Here is a 23,710-nt window from a genome sequence, read left to right on the forward strand (position 1 = left end):
GACACATGAAATGAGGAAAAACTAACTCATAAGTAACTTTTCAGCAAGGAGCTTGTTTTAAGTCAATAATTCCTTAATATTGATGAAAAATAACTAGTTCCACTGGCAGATTATTCCACTTTTAACTTGGGGAATATGTCTTGTTATAAGTGAAATAATTTTCATTAGTATTAAAGGATTATTTACTTAAAACAAAGTCATATATTGTGCTGCAGTTACTTGTAAGTTATTTTTTTAATTTCAAGTGTGTTAAGATATTTGCACTAGAAATTGGATGGTAAGATTTTGTGTTTTTGCAGTGTTCAAGCTGAAAAGGAAACATTTTTCTTTTAATCCAAATCTCCCTCTGCCAGTCGTTTCTCCTTGAGGTTTTCTCCTTTTGTTGTCTTGAGTGGGTGAATCTATACCAAGAGCCATGGCACGGTTCTGTGGAAAACCTGAGTGAATATTTGAAACAGTTTTAGCTCTTTTTTTTTTTTTTTTGATGAAATGTTGTATGTGTCTTTTTTCAAACAAAAAAGAGGAGCATCAAAAACAAGCAAATATTGTTTTTTTGTTGTTGTTTTTTGGCTTCTAAGGTTTGCTCCTGCAGAGGAAGGAAGAGACCGTTGCACTGTAATCGCCTGACTTTTTGCACCGACACTGAACTGAACCCTTTTCCTCTTTAATGCACTTCTTCCGCCTGGCAAACGCTGCAGGTTTCTGACTGCTCAGCGTTACATGAAACAGTCTCTGCTCCTTCAGTCTCAGTCAGGTTTCTGCTTCACGTCAGAGCCAAACTTTATCGGGACGGAGTTGAGTGGATTTTAGTGTGAGCCTCTCTGCTGGTGTGTATGACTGATGGTTGGAGCTTCGTTCTCAGTAAAATCTTTTAACTTCCTCCAGATGGATGTAACAGAACCTGTTTTACCACATAACACCTGAAGCTGCAGTTTTATTCTTATTAAATACCTAACATCTGACTGAAAACAAATGAAACTTGAAAATGTCTTCATGTTGTCTTTTTATTTCCACATGATCAAAATAACAAAAAAAAACCCAACAGTATTTATCATAAAAATGGAGAGAAAAATAATTTTGGGTTTTCCCCAACTGGTAAAAATATTTTTTTTTATCAAATCTTTGATTTGTTTCTTTTTTTTAAATTTTATTTTATTTATATTCCCTTTTGTCCAGTTTAGTTGATCTTGAGCCCAGAAACAGAATAAGTTGACTGCAAAAACACAAAATGTTTCCAAGTATTTTGTCCATTTCTACTGCAAATATCTTACTACACTGGAAATAAGACAAAACTAACTAATAAGTAACTTTTCAGCGAGATACAGGAGCTTGTTCAAGTCAATAATTCTTTAACATTTATATAAAAAGTCATTGGCAGATTATATAACTTATAACAATAAATTTCCCCTATAATATAAGGAAACAATCTGCATGTGGAACAAATTATTTTTCATCAGTATTAAATAATTTACTTAAACTCAGATTTTCTCTTAAAAGTTAGTATAGTAATTATAAACTAGACCAAATTACTTGATCATTTTTTTGTATTTGTATATTTTAATCAAACCCACAGTAATAATGTGTGTAAATGTTTTAATTTAATTTAAATGTTTAATTTATTTAAGGGTTTTCAATAATACACTACAAAAAAGCAAAATATTACCATTTATTTTTGGCAAATATAGTACACTTGAAATAAGACACAACTAGCAAATACTGTAGCTTTTCATCAAGAAATAGGAGCTTAATTTAAATAATTAATTCCTTAATATTGATGCAAAAATACTAATTCCACTGGCAAAATGTTTTATCTTTAACTTATAAAAACACATTTTCCCATGTTATAAGTGAAATAATCTGCAAGTGAAACTCTTACTTTTTTAAAAATCAATATTGAGGAATTAATTATTTAAATTACGCTCTCATATCTTAATTGTAATTTCATTTTGTAAGATATTTGCACTAGAAACTAGACCCAAAATACTCCATAAGAGTTTGTGTTCCTACAGCTCGATGTTAATTTGTGTTCTTTTGTTTTGTATTTTACAATCATTGTTGCTTTTGAAGACAAAGACCAGACTCCTGTTAATTGGCGACACCCAGTGGAGTCCCGCTCCCACCTTTTGGGAACCACTGGGAGGCGGAGGGGGCTTGGTTCAATGCTCGCCTTGGCCGCTGGGGGGCAGTCTTGAGTCGCTCCTGTTCCTTCTCCTTCTTCGCCCACCGTGTTAGCAATCCACGAAATCTGCTTCCCCGGCGCACCGCGACCAGAAACAAAACACTCCGGATGGGGAGGAAATGCTCCACGAAGGAGACCGAGCCGCACCGGCGCTGTTGACCGAGCGTCTCTGAGCCGAACATGGGCCTGAGGAGCCGCCAGCGAACCGCCGGAGCTCCGCTGAGACAGCGCAACACAAAGCGCATGGAGGCGCGCGCTCTGGTTTAGCGTCTGCGGATCATTTCAACGGTTGTTTTTTTTTCTCTCTCTCTCTTCTCTCTATTACTGACGCTGCTTGGACGCGGGAGGGCTGTTTTTATTTTTAGTTTTTCTTCACATTTATCAAGACGGATCTGACGCTCATCAGTGCACCACCAACGGCTGGATAAAGGAGAAGAAGACGAAGGAGGAGGAGGAAAATGAGGTACGCTGCTACCGCTGCTGCGGCTCCATGCGCTCCGTTTGACGCGTCATGCCAGATGCTCTGCCCTCTTCCTTCCCTCTCGCATACGTCTGAAAATCACTGCAGCAGCTTTGGCTCATTCAGCAGCTCGGTTCGGCCACCTCTCCCCCTCCTATTACATGCTATTATTTTTTTAACCACTTCTCCATTGTCACCTACACCGGACCCACCCTTGTGAGCTAAAAAGCCGGACTCAGGCCCCGGTTCGTGAATCGTGTTGTCATGGAAACGACAGCATCGTGTGTCTCTCCTAATCGGTGATGTATGGGGAAAGAAAAGGCCCCGTGTCGGTGTATGTGACCGCCATATGTGAGCCGCTGCAGGGGATAAGTGGGGGTGCTTATGGCAGCAGCGGGGGGTTGGGGGGGTGTTTATTCTAGTGGTTTCCAGGCAGGTTAATAGCCCCCCACCCCCCCCACTACACACACAAACACACACTATTCCAGCATGGATCCAAGCCATATTTGCTCATTTAAAAATATATTCTATATTCGACCTCTATTCAAATGGTCTGATACTCACTGGCGCTTAAAAAAAAGAGAGAGAAAAGGGGTTTATACTATAGGCGATGCATAGGGGGCGCTGCGATAGCGGGGGCGCCAAAGACAGTGCCGTACAAAATTTATTTTTTCAATTTAATTCTTTATGCTGACTAGAAATAAAACAAAATTAACTTACATGTAACTTTTCAGAGAGGAGGAGCTTATTTTAACTCAATAGGTTTTTAATTTGTATATTTTAAAAAAAGAGCTAGTTCCACTGGCAGATTATTTTTTATATGGGAAAAATGTCTTGTTATAAGTTAAAATTTTGCCAGTTTTTAAAAAATTCAATGTTAAGGAATTAAATACTTAAATTAATATCCTATGTCTTCTAGCTGAAAAGTTATTTTACCGTTTCTGTTTTTAAATGGTGAAGCACCAGACCTGCCACAATAACAAATTTTGCTGGGCTATAAATCACCCCAGAAGTTATTGTGATGACAAAAGTATTGTTGTTTTGAGATCATTTTTCAAGTAACATAATGGTAATGATTCTCAGAACAGATTCTTTAAGATGAATATTTAACATGGGAACTGGAAGACATTTTAAATATCCAAAAATAAATTAACAAAACAACAGAAACAACAAATAAAATGAATTATAAATAAATGTGTCCTTCAAAATATAGGCTAGTTCAGACGAAAGATATTTGTCATCTAATTTTTAGTAGTAAGAAGGAGAGAAACAATAAATCGTGCAAATAGAAATTATTCAGTTTGTTTTAATTGATCATGCGATTAATTGATTTATTGTGACAACCCTAAACAGCATTATGTAAAATTTACATCACGTTATGATATCCCCTCATTAAAAACATACCTGGAGTGTTGCCTTGATTCGTTCATGCATGTCTGAGAAATCTTTATATCTCCATGGCAACCATTGAACAGTGCAAAATGCCTGGTTGGACCTAGCTCCGCCTCTAATGGCAAAGCTCCTCCTCAGAGCTGCAGTTTCCAAGCTTCCACATTACAGAGCAACTCCTTCAGAGTAGCCAGCAACAATTAACAAATACCTGGTGGAACTGCGCATCATTTTACAAGCCACTTCTCAGGGCATCGCTGGTAAAAATATTGTTAAAGGGTTAATAGAGGAGCCATTTTGTAATGACTTCCTGAGAGTGGTTTTTTTTAAAGAGACAGAGGCCCAATTCTAAGCCTTTAAATTACAAAGTATAATTTATTTTAACTAATATTTTATATATATAGCATTTTAAACAACATAGTTACTTGATTTTATTATAAAATGGCTGAAAAACACCTAATACTGCCCCTTTAATGACTGTGACGTACACCTCAGACAGGACAACGCTGCGTCTCTGCCGGTGTTCTGGCGATCTGCTTGGCAGCCAGGCAGCTCCAGCTCCACCCCGTTGCTTTGCCGGGTCAGAACCAGCAGCTGAACTGTTTTCCTCTCAGACAGCAAACATGTAGGAATCATGTGGCTCCTTCCAGCTGGACGAACGCTCGGTTTCCTCCCTTTCTGTGAAGCTCAGCTCCTTGCGTCCTGTGTGTTTATTTTTGCCAGAGGCAGGTCTGCTCTTTGACTTAAGCCCAGAAGGGAAATCTTAAATCTCCACAGAGAAACCACTTGCTTCTTTTGCAGTGTATAGAGGGGATGCAAATTATTGACTAATGAGCTCATCTAAAGTTGATTGACTAACGATTAATTAATAAGCAGCCATTTTCTTTTAAACTCGAGTTTTCACTTCCGTAACATAAATGGTTGTTTTTGATTTTGATAGAATATTAAGACTTTTCTTCATGAAGTGAATTAACTCACTACAGCCCTAAAAATGAACCATAATTATCAGCATTATATTTTTTCCCATCATGTTATAATTTTTCTCCGTTATGCCCTTTGCTTTTCTTGCATATTATTCTCATTTTGTAGCAAAACAGTAATTTTTGAATGAGAAATTGACCCTTCTCCCGCTAAATGAACGTTATCAAGGTAAAACTTGACTTAATGAGCTTTATATTTGAAAACATACACGCATAAAGACCAGACTCTGGACTCTTGGACCGTTTCTCTTCCTGTTCTTGTCACCATCTTTATTTCTGTATCTGCTGCTCCGCTTAAGGATGACCAGCGGCGCCCTCTGCTGGATGGCGGCAAAACTACAACACAGAAAGAATCAATTGGGACTAATTGATTCTTTCTAACAAAACAACAGAATATGTCTTGTTATAAGTTAAGATTTTGCCAGTTTTAAAAAAAATCAATGTTAAGGAATTAAATACTTAAATTAATATCCTATGTCTTCTTGCTGAAAAGCTATTTTACCGTTTCTGTTTTTAACGTTGTTGATTAATGTTAATTGTTGATTAATGATAAACCATTAATCAACAATTAACTGTAAGTTGGTTGTTTGCATCACCATGGAGGAAGATTTTTATAAAAATGTAGCCTCATTCTGGGCTTTGTTGCATAATGCTGATGCGTTTAAGCGTATACATGAGTGCATTTTTAGTGCATTGCTTTATGCTGTCAGGTCTGATGAAGTTCTTGCTGCTGGATGAGGAGGAAGCTTTAAAACAGTTGGGCTTTTGTCCTACACCGTCATTTCAGGATGATTTCTGAAGCGCTTCTGCTGGTGACTCATTGTTGGAGAGGTAAAATGATGGAGGACACACTGCTTTACAGCAGTAAAACTGCACTGCAGGCTGCTGCTGCTAGCGTCCACGTGAGCCAAAGTCATCCGTCTCCAAGCTTTAAGCTGGCAGAGAGAGACTCACAATAAACCCTGAAATGTAGTGGAGAGAATTCAACCTTCAAGTGAAGAAAAAAAAGTATTTTAACTGTTAATGAGTGTGTAGTTTTTTTCCGAGGGGTCAGAAGACGTCAGAAAAGCTCTTAAACTTATTTATTTTCATTTTAGGCAAACATGGCAAAACGTTTGCCATGTTTACAAAGTAGTCACAGGCCAAAAAAAATCCAAAATCAAGTCATTAAGCTTCGTAGAGCAAGAACTTGAAAGGGATTTTTACGGCCGTGTATTAGGGAATTATAAATAGAGAAAAAGGAGTACATTTCCACCAAAAACTCAGAAATGTTGTGATTAATCTAGAGAATTTTGTAGGTTGCACAAAATCAATACAAGGGCCACAGGTGACCCACGGACCGCACCTTGGACACCCATGCTTTTTGCAATTCATTTTATTTTCCAACCCATTTTGGCTGTGTGTATAGCTCAGATTTTTGTTTTAAAATGTAATTTTTTTCTTAAATTATCCCTAAAACAACACATTTGTTCATAAAGAGAATAAACATCCTATACCCGTCATAGTCCTTAAATGTGTCCTAAAGTAAACTAAAAGTTATTTTTTTGTCCAGCAGATGGCAATACTCTCTCCGTTTTAAACTTGCAGCCAAATTTCACACTTTTTGTGAATTTCTCCAAGAAATACATTTTGTACTATTATGCAGCTATTATTGCTGCATAACTGTGTCTATCTTTCTCTCCAATGACAATATTAGCAATTAATTTTAGTTATTTATCTTTAAAAAATGGTCCAATGTTAGTATCTTGGCTTTAAAGTGGTTGTAACGAAACAATAAAATTTAAAAAATAAGATTTTAGGGAGTTTACATTTTTTGTCCCTAGGACTTTGGGTGGGATTTTTCTTTTAATCTGACAATATAAAAAACATAATTATAGCCTCAAAACTACTATTAGAGAGAATAATGGATTTACAGTTTCCTTCAGTGGTTCTTGGTGTAGCGCCACCACAAGTGAGGAGGGGAACTTTTTTTTTTCCGTTTAGTTTGGATCGTTTGACACAATGTGGTGTGAAAGCTGAAAATTCACCAAATATTGCAACTTTGGTCCCCAATCGAACTGTGTCTACAGGACCTCCAGGTGTGAAAACGCCCAAAACATTTAAATCACAAACAAGGAAATACTTTTTTACATCCTTTCATAGTAAATATAAACATCTTGATACTGTTGATCAAAAACTTGGGGAACTTTAGTGGTGAAGTAATTGCTTGTGGATTTTTAAAAAATTCCTGTTGTATTTCTGTGACCTTATCAGCTCCAGGCTGCATATTTCCTGCCATTTTAAGGCGCACAAAGCCCTTTAATCTTTAAGATTGCTCTTTGTTTGCTTCCTGCACCTCGGCTTGCCGTAAAGAAGCTTAATGTCTGCGCTGCTTCGGCCAGATGGACCCTGCGTGCGGGCAAACTAAACCCACATATGAGCAACAGAGAATTATATTACACATAATTGCTGCTCAGTTTGTCTGAACTGGAATAATTAAATGGAATAAAGGTAAACAAGTAGAATCCTTTGTGTTTCCTACAAGGGTTAAACTGTAAAAACAAAAGTAATTTTGGTGTAGTTTATAGTGCAAATATTTTAGTACACTTGAAATAAGACAAAACTAACTTAAAAGTAACTTTTCGGCAAGATGTAGAGCACACGTGACCAACTCAAGGTCCGAGGTCCAAATCTGTCCCGCCAGAAGATTTTATGTGGCCCTCAAATAGAATCTTAAAATAACAGTTGTGTTTTTTACATATCATTTTATCAATCAGCAGTTTTATTTGTATTGTTCCAAATTAAATAAAGGTGAAAACATGTTTAATATGATTTAATTTCAAGAAGTTCTCACCATCAGCTGGTTATTAATAGGTGGTTTCATCAACACGTTCTGCCACAAACGGCCCTTTAAAGACATTCTTGATTGTGATGTGGCCCAAAATGAAAACGAGTTTGACACAGCTGATTTAGAGGCTTGTTTTAAGTAAATAATTCCTTAATATTGCAGAAAAAGTTCTTGTTCCACTGGCAGATTATTTTATTTATAATAGGACATTTTTTCCATGTTATAAGTGGAATAATCTGACAGTGGAACTAGAACTTTTTCATCAATATTAAGGAATTATTTACCTAAAATAAGCGACTATATCTTGCTGAAAAGTTACTCATAATTTAGCTTTGTGTAGTCAGATGATGACCAGGAATACTTGGTAAGAGTTTGTGTTTTTGCAGTGTAACATGTAATTTCCACCCTGTGGAAGTCATTCCTCGGGGGCCGGTCTGCAGCGATCACATGCTCTCTCTCTCTCCTTCATTCCCTTTCCTTTTCATCTCCCTCCTACTCTCTCTCTCTCTCTCCGTCTTTCTCTCTCTATGCTTCATGCTTTGCTGGCGTGGTGGTTTCTTAAAAAACAGCTTTTGAGGATGTGAAGAGGGGAAAGACTGAGTGTGCTGCAGCATGTGTGGCTCTCCGTCCTCTCAGACCAACACTTCCCCCTCTCCTCCGTAATCGTCACCTTTTTTTGTATCTCCTCTCATCCTCGAGGATAGCGTCCTCTCCGACATGTACTCCCTGGATGACTTCGGGTAAGGCAGCGCGACTCTTCCTCTCCGCCTCTCGTTCTGTGTTTGTGGAGTTGTGCGAGTCGCCATCGGATTGCTTCTGGAATGTGTGGGAATGATTCTTCGCTCCTGAGTGTTTCTTTTTAAAGCTTGGCTCGGCTTTCAGGCCACATAATCTGCTTCCTTCTTGAAAAAACGCTCGCAGGTTTGCTGGTCTGAAAGAAAACAGGGAATTTTTCTGCTTTTGCTTCTGCGTTTAAGCTGCTCTTCGTGCCATGAACTCCTCTGGTGTGGCAGAGAAAATGAGAGAAATTCGAGGAAAAATGCCAGTTTCTCTTACACCCTCCCGTCTGTGTTTTCTTTGCTTGTGGAGAATTGATTTTGATTAGCTTAGTTCCCATTTTTTCCAGGCAGAAGGAAGGAGTTTCTGCCTCAATGCTGCCAATTCGCAGCAGTGATCTGACTCAATGCATCACCTAAAGTAGGAGAGACAGGAAGAAAAGGATAGAGAACGTTAATCTAAGATTGCTGGATGAGCTGGAGTAGCAAGAGCCAGATGAGATTCAGACAAAGAGGTTTGTGCATAATATGGCATGAATCAGCTGCTTCATGCTGATTTGTTGCAGCTATCTCGCAGATGTGGGTCAGGAGGGATAATATCAATGGTTTAGATTTGACTGCGTGAACTCCAGTGATCTATTGCAACCAGATCACATGTCGGATCACAACCGGAAACTTGTCTGCATGTCAGAGCAGGTAACATGGAGGGGAGGAGGCTCAGACTGTCATTTCGTCTTACAGACACACAGGGACGAAACGATTAATCGGATTAACCATGATTAATCGATTAATCATTAATAATCGGTCAATTGGTAACTGGCGTATGCAGACTTAAAAATATGCAATTGGCTGGAAGAAAAACGTATTCAGAGCTTTATTTAAGCCAAAACTGTACAAAAACTTAATTTTAAAAAGATCAAACTTACACTAAAGGCATGTTTAGTTATTGCATTTTAGGCACTTAAATGTTCATTTTATTTCAAAAACTTGGTCATTTGTTCACCTGCATTTTTTAAATTGATTTCTATTATTGTATAAAATAAGCTTTTGTGGTTAGATGAAAAGATCTGCAGAATTTTTATCCAAATAATCAATTGATCGTCTGAATGATCAATAAAATACTCAGTTAGCAAAATAAACATACATTTCTTATCAATACGACTGTCAGGTTCATGTTTGCCTGCAAACAAAAGTGCACTGCAAAACCACCAAATCTTACCAAGTAGTTTTGGTCTAGATTGTTGTGCAAATATCTTAGTGCACTTAAAATAAGACAGAACTAACAGACAGTTCACAGTTCAGCAAGATTTTAGATCTTTTAAGTAAATAATTATTAATATTGATTAAAAATACTAGTTCATTGTAACAAGAGAGTTTTCCCATTAAGTGAAATAACCTGCCAGTGGAGCTAGTACTTTTTCATCAATATTAAGGAATTATTTACCTGTAATAAGCTCCTATATTTTTCTGAAAAGTTTCTTTTAAATTAGTTTCATCTTATTTAAGGTGTACTAGGATATTTGCACTAGAAACTAGACATAAAATACAAAACAGAAAAGAGTCTGTGTTTTTGTAGAGTGCTAATTCCTCTAATTCTAATTAGAGGGCGAGTGACACTGTCAGGTTGTGGGTTTGTGTTGTGCAGTATGTATCCATGTCGATTAGCCTGAGGCCTGATTGGCATTGAAAGACATTTGTAATAAATAATTGATGTAATCTGGGGCGATCAGTGTGCTGGTTTTAGGCTTTTCACCAGATATGATATTCATGTTTATCTCAAAGCATTTAAATATGATCAAATAGTGAATTTAATTCAGTTATCCACTTCAAAAAGTGAAACTTATAGATGTATGTTGCATCTATTAGCTAGTCAGACTGTGGAGACGTTTAAAGTAAGGTTAGGTTCGGTAACACTTTATTTGACGGGTTGTGAATATGACTGTCATAACACCTGTCATAAACATGATATAACACCTGTCATAAACATGATATAACACCGTCATAAACATGATATAACACCTGTCATGAACATGATATAACACCTGTCATAAACATGATATAACACCTGTCATAAACATGATATAACACCTGTCATAAACATGATATAACACCTGTCATAAACATGATATAACACCTGTCATGAACATGATATAACACCTGTCATAAACATGATATAACACCTGTCATAAACATGATATAACACCTGTCATAAACATGATATAACACCGTCATGAACATGATATAACACCTGTCATGAACATGATATAACACCTGTCATGAACATGATATAACACCTGTCATGAACATGAGTACGTCTTCATTAATATTTATGACTGTTGTCATAAAGTGTCATTCGGTAAATCATGACACTTTTAATACAAAGTTGACATTATTCAAAATGTCTTTGTTATGACAGCTGGACATTAACAAAGAAATCATGATCTGACATAAATTTGTTATAAAGTGTTACTGATGAAACTTTAGCTTTAATAACATAAAGCTACATAATTTATTTTGGTTTTTAAAGTACATAATTCCTTAATATTGATGAAAAAGTACTTGTTCTATTGGCAGGTAAATTAAATTATAATATGGGAAAATTTTCTTCTTATGAGTGAAATAATCTACCAATGCAACTAGCACTTTTCTTTTATCAATAAACAATAGAATAAACTCCTTCATCTCGCTGAAAAATTACTAATAAGTTAGTTTTATCATATTTCAAGTATGCTAAGATATTTGCCCCAGGAAGTAAACCAAAACTACTTGGTAAGATTTTGTGTTTTTGCAGTGTAGAGGTTTGCATGCAGCTTTATGTGTCGTTTTTCCTTGAGCAGAGGCTGAGAAAACAGGGTTGGTCTCTTTGTGGGTGTTGATGGACAGTTAGCATGAACCCCTCTGCAGCTAATGAGTGTTGTATTCATGTATTCACATCCGTCCTCTGAGGCCGAGGCCACCCCAATCAATATTAGTCACCACAGTATAGACCGGTGTTTGTTAATTTAGGTTCTGCTCATCACTGGCTGGTGGAGAAGGCTGGTGGTGAGCAGTAGCAGCAGGAACCCCAACAGCAGACTGAAAAAGCTGTGTATGATGGAAGGGGGCGGGGCTTAGGACATGAGGTAATCTCCCCTGGGTTAGCAATATTACAATAGCACAGAGGCTCAAACACACAGCTGGCAGGTCAATGACTTCATCTCTGCCTGTCAGTCAGTCATCTCTTTGTTGCTGGAAGGATGGATTATTGGTCCAACTGTGGATGCAGCAGCGCATGAATTCAGAACCACTGGGTCTCATCTCTTATACCAAAAGGATGTTTTCTTGCCCATCGCTTCTTTTTAATTCTGGTCGAACGTGATGTTATAGCTGCTCTCCTGGGGCTGTAGTTCTGTTTCCCTTTTGACCAAAATGGACATTCATCGGGTCCAAGCGGTGCGTTACTGCCTCCCTCAGAGCGTCAGTGACTCGGGGTTGTTTTACAGCCATATCACTGCCAGGTTTGTGCTGACACTTTCTTTGTCTGTGAAACGATTAATCAGATTACTCATGATGAATTGATTGTTGAAATAATCGTCTAGTAATTTAGTAATCGATTAATCGTTAACCAGAGTATAAAGGCTAAAAAAAAATTTTAATTTCTGAAAGAACAACATATTCAGTACAGTAATTAAGTTAAAATATACACATTTGTATTTGCATTTAAAATAAAAACCTTATTTTTCTGTAAATGTGTTTTACAGAAACTCTTCAAGTTCCATAGTTTTAGTCTCACCTGATTCAAATTCACCAAATGATTGCTATGTTGTTGCTTTTTAGGCAATGAATTATTACTTTCTTGTTTAAAAAGGACTTGAATTATTTGTTTTTGTATATTGTATAAATAAGTTTAAGAAGTTAAATGAAAATCTGCAGAATGTGGCAAATTTTAAATAAGATTAATCACTTAATCATCAGAATAATCGATTAATTGTTAACTAGAGTATACATACTGTAAAAAAGAGGCAATTTGAATAACATATTCAGAGCTGTAATTAAGCTAAAACTGTACCAATTGTATAAACATTTTGCATTTAAGATAAAAATCATTTGTAAATATGTTTGCATTGTTTTGACTTGACCCGGTTCAAATTGTTGTTGCATTTTAGGCAATAAAATATTTATTTCTCATTTTAAAAATTAATTTAATTATTTGTTTTTTATTGTATAAAAATTTTTTGAAATTAAATGAAAAACACGTAGAATGTGGCATTTTTAAAAATCAGATTAACCGATTAATCATCAGAATAATCGATTAATCAATTAGTAAAATAAATGTTAGTTGCAGCTGTATTCTGTAGATGAGCATTTCCTCCGATTATAAATATCAGAGAAGAGTGAAGTGTTATGACTGAAATTAAATAATAAAACACCTTATGAGGAATTTTAAATGAGTTGGACGGAGTGAGTGTGAAAAAGGAAGAAAGCTTCTCAACATTTGTGCAGCACAGATGGACAAATCTTTCCTTTTTGTATTTTAATCAGAGCTAAAATACTAATCTGTAATCTTAATCTGCTGTATGGAAACAGAATTGAGGTTATTTGGGATTAGTTGCTCTGTACATGACTGGTTTGAGCTAACTGTTATGTTTTTTCCATAAAACAGTGAAGCTGATCTACCGTTTTGTAGATCCTGTCTGGTTGCATTTTCCCAGTGAAAGTCAGAGATGCAACGAGCCTCGTCGTTATTCTGAACACTCTGCAGCTTCGCACAGAGCATCTCTGAACAGCAGAACTCTTTAAGGCCTCCATGCATTTTTAATTCACACATGTATTAAACACAGTTTGGCTTCTGGCTGAGGCAGCAGTCTTTCAGGCCAGTGGTCTCTGCGGGGTTGATGCTAACAGGGTCGCTGCGGTTGTCCCCACAGCTCGGATGGCAGCCTTGTTCATCTTTAAAAGGAAAATTATGAACAGTTAGACCTTTTTGTGTTCCTTCTGCTTAAAATTGTCTTGGCTTTCGGGGTAAAATGTCCTGTTTTGGTGTTTTAAGCTATAAAAATCCACAGTTAGCTTTTGACAGTTGTATTTTGTTGGTTTTATACATGCAGGGGTGGCTGCATGCTGAGCCAAATATAACGTAGATAATTAAAGAATCAGAAGCAGGGGAATGTAAACTCTAGATTACATGTTATTTTCTGGTGCTTTTATTTTTGTGCATAAAACATAAAGGGAATTTATTATGCAAAATTTACATTTTGCATGGTTTTGTTATTCCATCTGTGTTTCTACTGCTTCTAAAAACAACCCAAGCTCTTAGGGAAATCTTTTTGACTATAAGTTAATGTATTTTGGGTAAATTTAAAAACCTTTTGAATGTAATGTTACAAGTCAGCAGGCACTGCCCGTTACCTAGCAATCCCAGCGAAGCTCAGTCCATTACCTAGCAACCCCAGCAGACTTCCAGAACATTTGGTCAGCTAGTTTTATTGCTGCATGCGCTGTACAATGGCTGCTGGAAAAGACAACTGTCTTGTTGTTGACTCACCTTCCATAAACCACTTGCAGCATTCTTGTTGGGTGTGCAGGAGGCTCCACTTCTACTTTTCAAAGATGTCTGGTTGTGTAATTGCGCAGTCTGTTTGCAGTCATTTTCATGTGTGAGTGTAAACGTTGAGTTGGGGGCGTGACAAGATGCCCTAAAACAGCTCATTCTGAAAGGAACAGACTAAAATCTCATCATATAAGAATGATTTTGTGTAAAAGATGTTATGAACAGGTTGTGTATAGACCACAGACCAATCCTAACCTGTTCAAAGAAGCATAATAGATCACCTTTAAGGTTGTTACCCCACCAACTAAATTATCATGGCACTAGATTTATGTTTTTTCCGCAGTGACTGTGGCATAGAGAGCTATGCCCAGAGCTATATTTATGTGGTTTGCATTAATGCCTTTAGGACTTCGAGTTTTGTTCATTTGGAGCTTAACCATCCTCGATTGTGCAGTTTTAGTGTTTACTTGTGTGGACCAGATGGAGCAGGGGTGGGATTAGATAAATATACAGGCTGTGGAAGTGGGTGCACTCAGGACAACATCTGGGATTGGCATGTTTAGGCTTTGGAATATGGATTATAAACCCAGCACAAAAAGTTAAACCATTTGTATTTGGCTTAAGGTTTTCTTTCCTGTAGCAACGTTTCTTGGCAATAAGTCTCAAACCGTTGGAAAGCCTGTTTACTCCTTCCTAAATGATGCCACATTTGTTCAAGGCTTGTCGTAGCTCAAAATTAAGGCAGATTAATCGTTGCACCCCTACTCAAAAACATTAAAAATGACAGTAAAGCAAAAGCATCTATTGTCCTGAGAAAGTTTCTGCTTGGTCGTCTGGCTGCTGACTGTCATCTGCGTTTTGTCTATTTGAATGGGATTCCTTCCACTGAAGCCAAGTTTCTCTATGATATTTTATTATCCTTGAATTGATCCAATCACTTTTACTCATCTCTCCAGCATAGAAGATCTTTGGCCAAAGTAGGAACGCTCACTCTGCTTTTTTTTCTGTTGCCATTAAGTTTTAGCACATAAGTTTGACTTGATCTGGAGAAAGCAGTTTGATTTCTGTTTTCAGCAACAGGTTGTCATGCTCTGCATTCTGTCTTATACGGCATGTTTTTTTTAAAAAGGAGGGTTTACTAGCGCTGAAACGATTAATTGCGATTAATTGATTACGGAAATAATCATTAAATAATTTAATGATTGATTAATTGTCAAATGGAAGATGCAGACCCAAAAAAGGCCTTTTGCTGAAAGAACAACACACTCAGAGCAGTAATTATACCAAAACTGTACAAAACATATATATATATATATATATTGCATTTAAGACGAAATAAGAAAAAAATTGTAAGTATGTTCTTCCCAAAACTCAAGTGGCATAGTTTTAGCTTCACCTGGTTCAAATTCTGTGAAAAAACGTAACTTAGTCATCAAATTATTAATTGGTTAATCAAATAAGAGTCAGTAGATTATCCCTATACTATGTTAATTTTTAATCAAGCAGAAGGGCTGAGCGCTTCACATTTTGATGCAGATGCATCCTTTGCTACAAATGATCAGGTGTTCACTACAGGAATGCTGTCATTGCATTTTGGCAATGAAATGTTTATTGAATTGTTTATCTGCATATTTAATGTATTTATATTATTGTATAAAAAGGCTTAAGTGAAAAATCTGATAATCGTTAGTTGTAGCCCTACTATTATCTGTTCTTTGATGAAGTTGGTTTTCTCTTGACAGTGTGCAGGATTTCTAAGTATTTATGTTGTCTAAATTTAAAATGAAATGCTCTGAACCGCATCAGTGTGACTCTTACTGACTTTAGAGCCAGCAGTGATACTAAAACCCAGCTCACATTGACTCATCAGTTTGGTTTTAACAAGCGAACAGAATCTGACCCGGCTTCTCGCTGCCGGTTCTGTTTTTAGTTCCCGGTGCCTGTTTCTCTGCCCGTGAGCAGTACTTTCCCCCCTGGAACAGATTAGAGGTCTTGCGCTGGAGTTAAGTCGTGGTTAATTTAGATTTAAAACTGCTGTGAGGTAATGATCCGCCCAACTTGGCTCGGTCTCTAATCCAACCTGTCAGTCAGCTGAACTCCACACCCACCCAGATGCTGGCGCTGTAAATAAACTTGCACACCTCCACCCAAAGCGCCAGCGTCACCCCAAAGACTACTGTAATTATACATACATCAAATAAAATATACGCACTGGAAACAAACTGAGAGTATGAAAGAGTTTTTTCCTGCTTCCTGTTGTCCTAAGCCATGCTTGAGCTAAAAATATCCATCTGTTTTATTTTGGGTTTACGTACAGTATGGGTACCATGATGTATGGCATGCTGGTGGATAATTATGTGTTTCTATTCCTGTTTGGGGAAGAAGGCAGAGCAGCATGTCACAAACGCAGGGCGGGTTGATTCAGTCTGAGCAGCAATTTGCATTTCTAAGTCATTTCTATCTGCTTCTCTTGGCCTTAACTAATCTATCAATCGATTAATCTATCGATTATTCTTACAATTAATTGCGTACTTGAAAGAAAAATTGGCACATTTTGAATTTTTCATTTAACAACTAAACTAATTTTATACAGAATTATAAATACATTAAAAGGTGCAAAAAATATTTAAATTCTTTTGTTAAATAATAAAACAAACATTTTATTGCATAAAAACGATGACACAGCATTCCTTTAGTGAATGCTTGACCATTTGTAACTAAAAAATACTTCTAACAGCAACATGTGAAAATGATTGGATAACACAAGGACTTTTTAAAATTATTGTTTTATTTTGCATAATTTGAAGCAAGTAAAGCTAAAATTGACACTTGAGGCGTTTTGGGTAAAACATCTTTACAGACAAAGGTTTTTTATTATCTTAAATGCAAAATGCTTGTATTTTTGTACAGTTTTGCCTTAAATACTGCTCTGAATATGTTCCTTTTTTAGCAAATTGCCTTTTTTAGCATGTAAACTCCAGTTAACGATTAATCGATTAATATTTTAATAATCAATTAATCCAATTAATCGTTTCAGCTCTGATAAATTCACTGCTTAAGTTGAACAAACACTGAAAGCTTAATGCATTCTTCCTCATTCTGCTGTTTATTTACTCCTCTGTTGCCAACTTCATGTCTCCATAAGCAGCAGCTCCGACCAGCGATGCATTAGACCGTGTAATTATTCCTGCTGCTGCTGCACATGGCAGCCTCTCCATGTGCTTTTGTCATTCAGGAGCTTTGAGCTAGTTAATGAGCATGAACCAAAACGGATTATTTGAAGGAATGAAGTTGTCACTTTGCAGGACGCCTCCTGGTTGGCCGAGTTTTATTCAGAGGAATCTGCTGTGGAAAGTGGTGCAGAGGAGGTGTTTAGGATGTGATTATGTGATGAGCATTTTTTTATTCCTGTCATACTTGATAGAAAATTATATCAGTATATTTAAATTTGATGAAAAAAGAGAAAATATCAGGTAGTTTCATTCAAAGTGATATATTTCAAGTGTTTAGCATTGATGACCACTGGATTAGAACCATATTTTCCTGCAGTAAGTTTTCAAAAAGCTCGTAAGGAAATAAGTATTAAGAGTAGAAATTATTTTGGTTTGTGCAGGGATCATAAAGCCATATTTGATGTGTCAGCAGGTCGAACCGGTGATCAGAGCCACAGATAATGTAATGGGGTTAAATAAAGAGTCTTCAGTAATAACATCCATTTAAATTGAATTAATACTGAGGCTTGACTATTTTTAGCTCAAAGAAGGTCACTGTGTGCAGAAAGAAAACAAAACCCAGAAAGAAAACAAAACCCAGAAAGAAAACAAAACCCATACTTTACAGGAATTTTACACAAGAGCATCCTTAGAAGGAGTCTGCTCAGCCAATCAGAGATGGACTTTAAAAGAATGATGCTAAAATGTAGCAAAGCGTACAATGTAAAAAAAAAACCAAACATTTATCTAATCTGAATATGAAAAGTGTGATCGGTCCTGAAGTTTCTTGATGGGTTATCTGGTTCTGAGTGTTGGAAGGCAGCTGCATTGGGAGCCGGAAACTTCCTGTGATTGTGACTTAACAATTGGGAGGTTTTTGAAACGGCCCATTTTCCAGACACCAAAAAGCATTAAAAAAATGTTTTATTTGTGAGAAAAATGTTAAGTGCTTGAACTGTTTAGACGTTTTTAGAAACCCAAATGGAAATTTAAAGAGATACAAAATCTGAATAGGTTTCCTTTAAAGGTAAAGGTACAAAATAGTTTGACAAAGTTAAAAGTGAAAACTGATTTGAGTAGAAAGCCAAAAAAGGCTAATTCTGCAGACTAGAATATTCTTGTCATCTCTTTTTCATTTATTATTCATCCTAAATATTTATTTGCTGATGACCTACTTCCATGATGCTTCTGTTTGCTCTTGTGCGAGGTTTAGTTTGCATCGCAGAGACAAAGGTCCAATAATAAATCCATTCAGACGCCTGCCGCACGCGCCGGCCTCAAATGACTCATCGTTTGTTCGGGTTCGTTCGGGCGCCTTCCGCTGCGAACCGGCGGGATGAAACAATTAACCCTGGCATTAAAAGCTTACTGTCGCGATAACAGAAGTCCTGTCCTTGGGCGGTATCCAGAGAGGACACCTCATGCCAGTGCCCTCCTTCCTAAGGGAACACTTCCTCAGCCTAGATACAGTTCACTCAGCAAAAGCATAAAACTGAGCGTAACATTTCTATTAAATCCACTTCATGTTTTCTGGGGATGCTCAGCTTCGGATGTTTTTCCCCAGCACTGAGGTTCCTGCTAATGGACCGATCTGTTCTGGGAGAGAGGAAGCACGTAGTATGTAGGAAAGGATTTGGCTGGAGGAGGTTGGGATGAAGAAGGCACATATGTCCAATCATGTGTGCAGGGAAGTGCTTTACTTAATTCAAAAGGCTGGGAATGTGGCCTCCTTTTCGCCACTCGCCTTTGAGGCTTATTTGACATGAGGAAGTGCTCAGGGCGGCAGAAGTCCTGTTCATATCCTCTCTCCACAGCCTTTAATAATATTTAGCTTCCATTGAGAAATCTCCTTTTTCCAGCAAAAACTCTGTGCGCTGAAATGATTTTCACATTAACTTGGGGCGCCTTTACCACATTAAACCAACACTAAACCATAGATTTTAATATTAAGAAAAAACTGTTGTAGAAATGAAACGTGATCCTGTTATTCTTTTGTTTTCTGTCTTTAGACAGAACCCTGCGTTCTGTTTGTGACATGGTAAAGGTGAGCTACTATGATTCCTTCAACAGGTTTGGATAGGTGCTAATTACATTTTTTCACAAAATCATTCTTAGCCTATTTTGAGACTCTGTTAGGGTCTCTGTCACTGTAAATCCAGATAAGCTGCTGCTGGCCACGAACCTCCAACTCAACATTTACACACGCGCATGAAAATGGCTGCAAACAGATGTGCAGTTACATTACCGTACGTCTTTGAAAAACATTAGTGCAGCCTCCTGCACAACCAACAACAATGCAGCAAGTGGTTCCAAAACAGTTATCTTTTCCAGCAGCCGTTGTACAGCCGTAAAACTAGCTAACCAAAAGTGCTGGAGTTCCGCTTGGGTTGCTAGGTGACTGATTGAGCTCTAAGGTTGCTAGGTAACGTGCTGGGCTCCGCTGCAGTTGCCAGGTGAGGGGCAGTGCCTGCCGATTTCTGATGTTACATTCTGGAGGTTTTTCAAGCAGCTTATTGTGGACTAGAGGCTGAGCAGAGAGAGCTGGTGGACCACTTTGTGTCATGGTGTGGAAACAGTCCTCTCACCTTAAATGTAAACAAAACAACAGAGATGATTGTTGATTTTAGGAGGAACAGGGTTAGATCAAACCCTTTTTCCAGCATGGGAGAAGAAGTGGAGGTGGTTGAGGAATATAAATACCTCGATATCCATCTGGACAACAGTCTGGACTGGAGACGCAGCAGAGAAGCGTCCATAAGAAGAGACTGAACTTCTGGAGGAAGCTAAGATCCTCTAAGGCGGCGTTTCCCAATTCCGGTCCTCAGGCCCCCCTGCTCTGCATGTTTTAGATGTGCCTCTATTCCAGAGCAGCTGATTCAAATGATTGCATGACCATCAAGTGCTGCAGAAACCTGTTGATCACCCATATATTCAATCCAGGTGTGTAGCAGAAGGGAAACACCTAAAACATGCAGGGCAGGGAGGCCTGAGGACCGGAATTGGGAAACACTGCTCTAAGGTTTGCAGCAAAATGCTGCAGATCTTCCATCAGTCTGTTGTTGAGAGCGCCATCTGTTGGGGGCAGCAGCAGCAGAGCCAGGGACCTAAAGACGCTCAACAGCCTGATAAAGAAGGCTGGTTCTGTTCTGATCTGGTTTTGATGTGGTTCTGATCTGGCTCTAATCTGATCCTGTTCTGTTCTGGTTCTGATCTGGTTCTGTTCTGGAGATGATTATCCAAAGAATGATTCTTCATAAGGTCAAGAAAGTGCTGACCATCCTCTTCATCAGACTGTCTTGGGAAAACAGAATATCTACAGTCAGAGGCTTCTTCAGAATTGCTGTAATACAGACTGCTACAGGAGACATTTCCTGCCAACAGCCTTTACCATGTTTTAAGTTTTTAAATTAATGCGTTAGAACAACATTTAATTTCCCTTTGGGATCAATAAAGTACTTTTGAATTTAAATTTAAATGTTATTGACAAAAAAACACTTTGGTCGTTTATAGAAGCAGTAGAAACCCAAATAAGTGTAAAAACGTGCAAAATATGAATTTTGCATAAAAGATGCCCTTTATCTTTTGTTACTTCTGCTTCTCATCCACCTAAAAGGTAACTTTAAACAATTCTAACATGACTAACTCGCACGTTACACACTCTAAAGTTCTACCCTGCATTGCATTTGGGCCCAGTAAATCCCTCATGTTGCTCTTTCTTCCACTCCTCCTGCGTGTGATGACGCTTAAAGTCTGCGTTTCGTGGACCTCAGCAGGTGCTGAGGATCTTCTCGGTTGAAGCTCAGCCAAGCGCCTGCTGCAGCCACTTTTAGCCCCTGATTGTTCCAGTAGATTGTTCCGGTGAGTTTCTCCTCCAGCAGCGTGTGGAGACACGCCCAGTTGGACCTAAACCAGCTGACTGGATTTGGCTGATTGGGGAATTTTATTGGCTTTTTTTCTGGCTTTAAGAGACTCCCATGTTGCTTTATTAGTGTGTCTGGCATCATATTCTCGCTGCAGGAAGGAGTTTTTCCTTTAACGTGAACATACAGTATCTACTGTAGAGCTGTGTTGTAGCCTCTCTTATGCCCAGTCATTCCCACATCATAATCCCCTCACCACCATGTTTAACAGATGAGTTGCAGGCTTTGGATTTAATCCAATTCCTTTCCTTTTTATTCTCATTTTATCCAGAAATGTGCAGCTGTGCATCATGAGGTGTACTTAGCCTCATGTATTATGTACGGAGCCTCGTGCCGGAAGCCCGTTGAAAGGCTGTTTACATCGTTTTAAACTGCATGATTGTGAGCGGGAATAAAAATACCAATAGGTATTTTGTTCCACAGTAGGAGTGTAACCACTAAACCTTTTATGGATGCAAAAGCAAGAACCCCCCACTTGATGACTTTGTGTTTCTGCGTTTGATATGATGTAAAGCACTTTGAAATGCCTTGCTGCTGAAATGTGCTATACAAATAAAATTTGATTGATTGATTGATATTTACTGCCTTGTTTGGAGTGTGGAGAAAATTAAGAGCCCACTTAAATTTCTCTGATTTTACTCTTTATAGGTTTATGTTTGAGTAAAATGAATGTTGTTCTTTTATTCTATGAACTACTGACAACATGTCTCCGAAATTCAAAGCAGAAATTTAATATTTATTTGCAGAATATGAGAAATTGTCAAAAAAACAAAACAGATGCAGTGCTTTATGACCGCAAATAATGCAAAGAAAACAAGTTCATATTCATTTAGAAACAACAATACTAATGTTTTAACTCAGGAAGAGTTCAGAAATCAATATTTGGTGAAATAACCAGGAGGTTTTCAATGGGGGTCACTGCAGTGGGCTCTTAGTTTTTTACAGATCTGTATTTCTTTATTTAGAATGATTTTTTTATCCGTTGAAGCTTTTATTGAGTGGAAACTCTGTGGATTTGCTCTAACCTTAGACTGTTTGCACATAATTAAAAATTAGGTCCCGTATCCACATTGATCTGATAGTTAGTGATAAATCTCAGTGTCTTGATGATAATCTGATTATCATAGTTAAAAACGGTGCTTACTAAAGACGTGCAAGTTGTCAGAAATGCAGATAAATCACAAATTTTTCATTTCTGTATGTTTTTTTATAACTTCCAAGTTGGAAATGTTTTATAATCTTTTTTTATTGTCACAACCGGGTAATCTGAAAAGGATCCTGTTGTGCAACTAAAGAAAACATTTTACACATAAAAATCTTACTATTTATAGATGTGGTTCTTGAGTTCAAACCCTTAAGACCAGCTGGTTGACCTTTGACCTTCAGTTTTCAGTGTTATTCTCTCTGCAGCTCAGAAAACCAGTTTGACTCATCAAGTTAGTTTAATGTCACTGATCAGGATTTTGACCTTTTCAGGCCAGTCGGTGTGCTGGTCCAACATGGTCATTAAATTAAATTAAATATTAAGAAATACTTGGGGTGTTTTGTGTCACTCTATTTTTTTCTATTTTTAATCCATTTTGGCTTTGATTAATAGATGTAGAAAAATTGTGATCTTAGTCTCTTAAATTAAAGTAAAATGACTAAATATGATCATGAAAAACCACTCAAAATACCATTTTTATCTTGGACAACTATCAGTTTTTAATTTTTCTGTTCAGTTTTTTACATGAAGAGTGAAGATTTTTTTATCAGCCAATAGAAATAATAAACCATAAAAATCAATATTACTGCAAGTAATTGACCTAAATCAGAACCTAATAATAATAGGAATAACTGTAAATTAATTTTATGGAGGTTATTTTAATATTTTTCTCTTTTTACTACTAAAATAATGGCGCAATGTAAGAATATTGACATCTAACTGCTTAAAATACTAAAAATATCCCATTTTTATTTATTTTTTTTAATTTTGCTTGAAGTGGGAAAAATAAAATTACATGTTTACAACATTTTTATTAAGCTGACTTTTTTTAGATTTAAGGTTCTTAGATCTTATTTTAATGTATTTCACGCTGCAGAAAAAACTCATAATTCATCAAAATGAATGTTGTTGAATGACCAACCTCATGATCTAATAAATGTTTTAAAGGATCATAGAAAAATGTAAATGTATTTTCTGTGACTTATTTCAGTGTTTACTTATTTCATATTTTTAAAAAACTGTGGAGTTTTGTAAACATTATCAGCTTCAAGGTGTTAAAAATACAGAATATGATTCATATTTGATAGAAAAATTCATTTCCACCTCAATTCCTGGGAAAAATATTTTATATTTTTGCAGTTTTTAGGAAGTTTCTCCTGTGGGCTTTTATAGCTTTTTAACGTTAAAGTTTTTCTAAACTGACTTTTTTTGCAACTCGTCTTCTCTTTGCCA

At 37.1% G+C, this 23,710-nt stretch overlaps 1 protein-coding gene across 4 annotated transcripts in view; it reads left to right on the forward strand.

Annotated features, from left to right (window-relative positions):
• Positions 1-2,183: 2,183 nt before the first annotated feature.
• The window catches only part of LOC102225793 (ena/VASP-like protein), a 44,624-nt gene continuing 23,097 nt past the window's right edge, over positions 2,184-23,710 (forward strand). Inside the window, exon 1 of one of the 4 annotated variants that reach the window (XM_023353081.1) lies at positions 2,184-2,642. In XM_023353081.1, coding sequence (XP_023208849.1) covers positions 2,638-2,642 — 5 coding nt within the window. In that variant the 5' untranslated portion in view covers positions 2,184-2,637. Of the gene's footprint in view, positions 2,643-8,323; positions 8,576-11,810; positions 12,109-23,710 lie in introns of those variants that run through there. The other 3 variants (XM_023353080.1, XM_023353082.1, XM_023353083.1) reach the window with 3 other exon arrangements.

The sequence above is a fragment of the Xiphophorus maculatus genome, chromosome 19 (assembly GCF_002775205.1).
Source record: "Xiphophorus maculatus strain JP 163 A chromosome 19, X_maculatus-5.0-male, whole genome shotgun sequence".
NCBI classification, from domain to species: domain Eukaryota; kingdom Metazoa; phylum Chordata; class Actinopteri; order Cyprinodontiformes; family Poeciliidae; genus Xiphophorus; species Xiphophorus maculatus.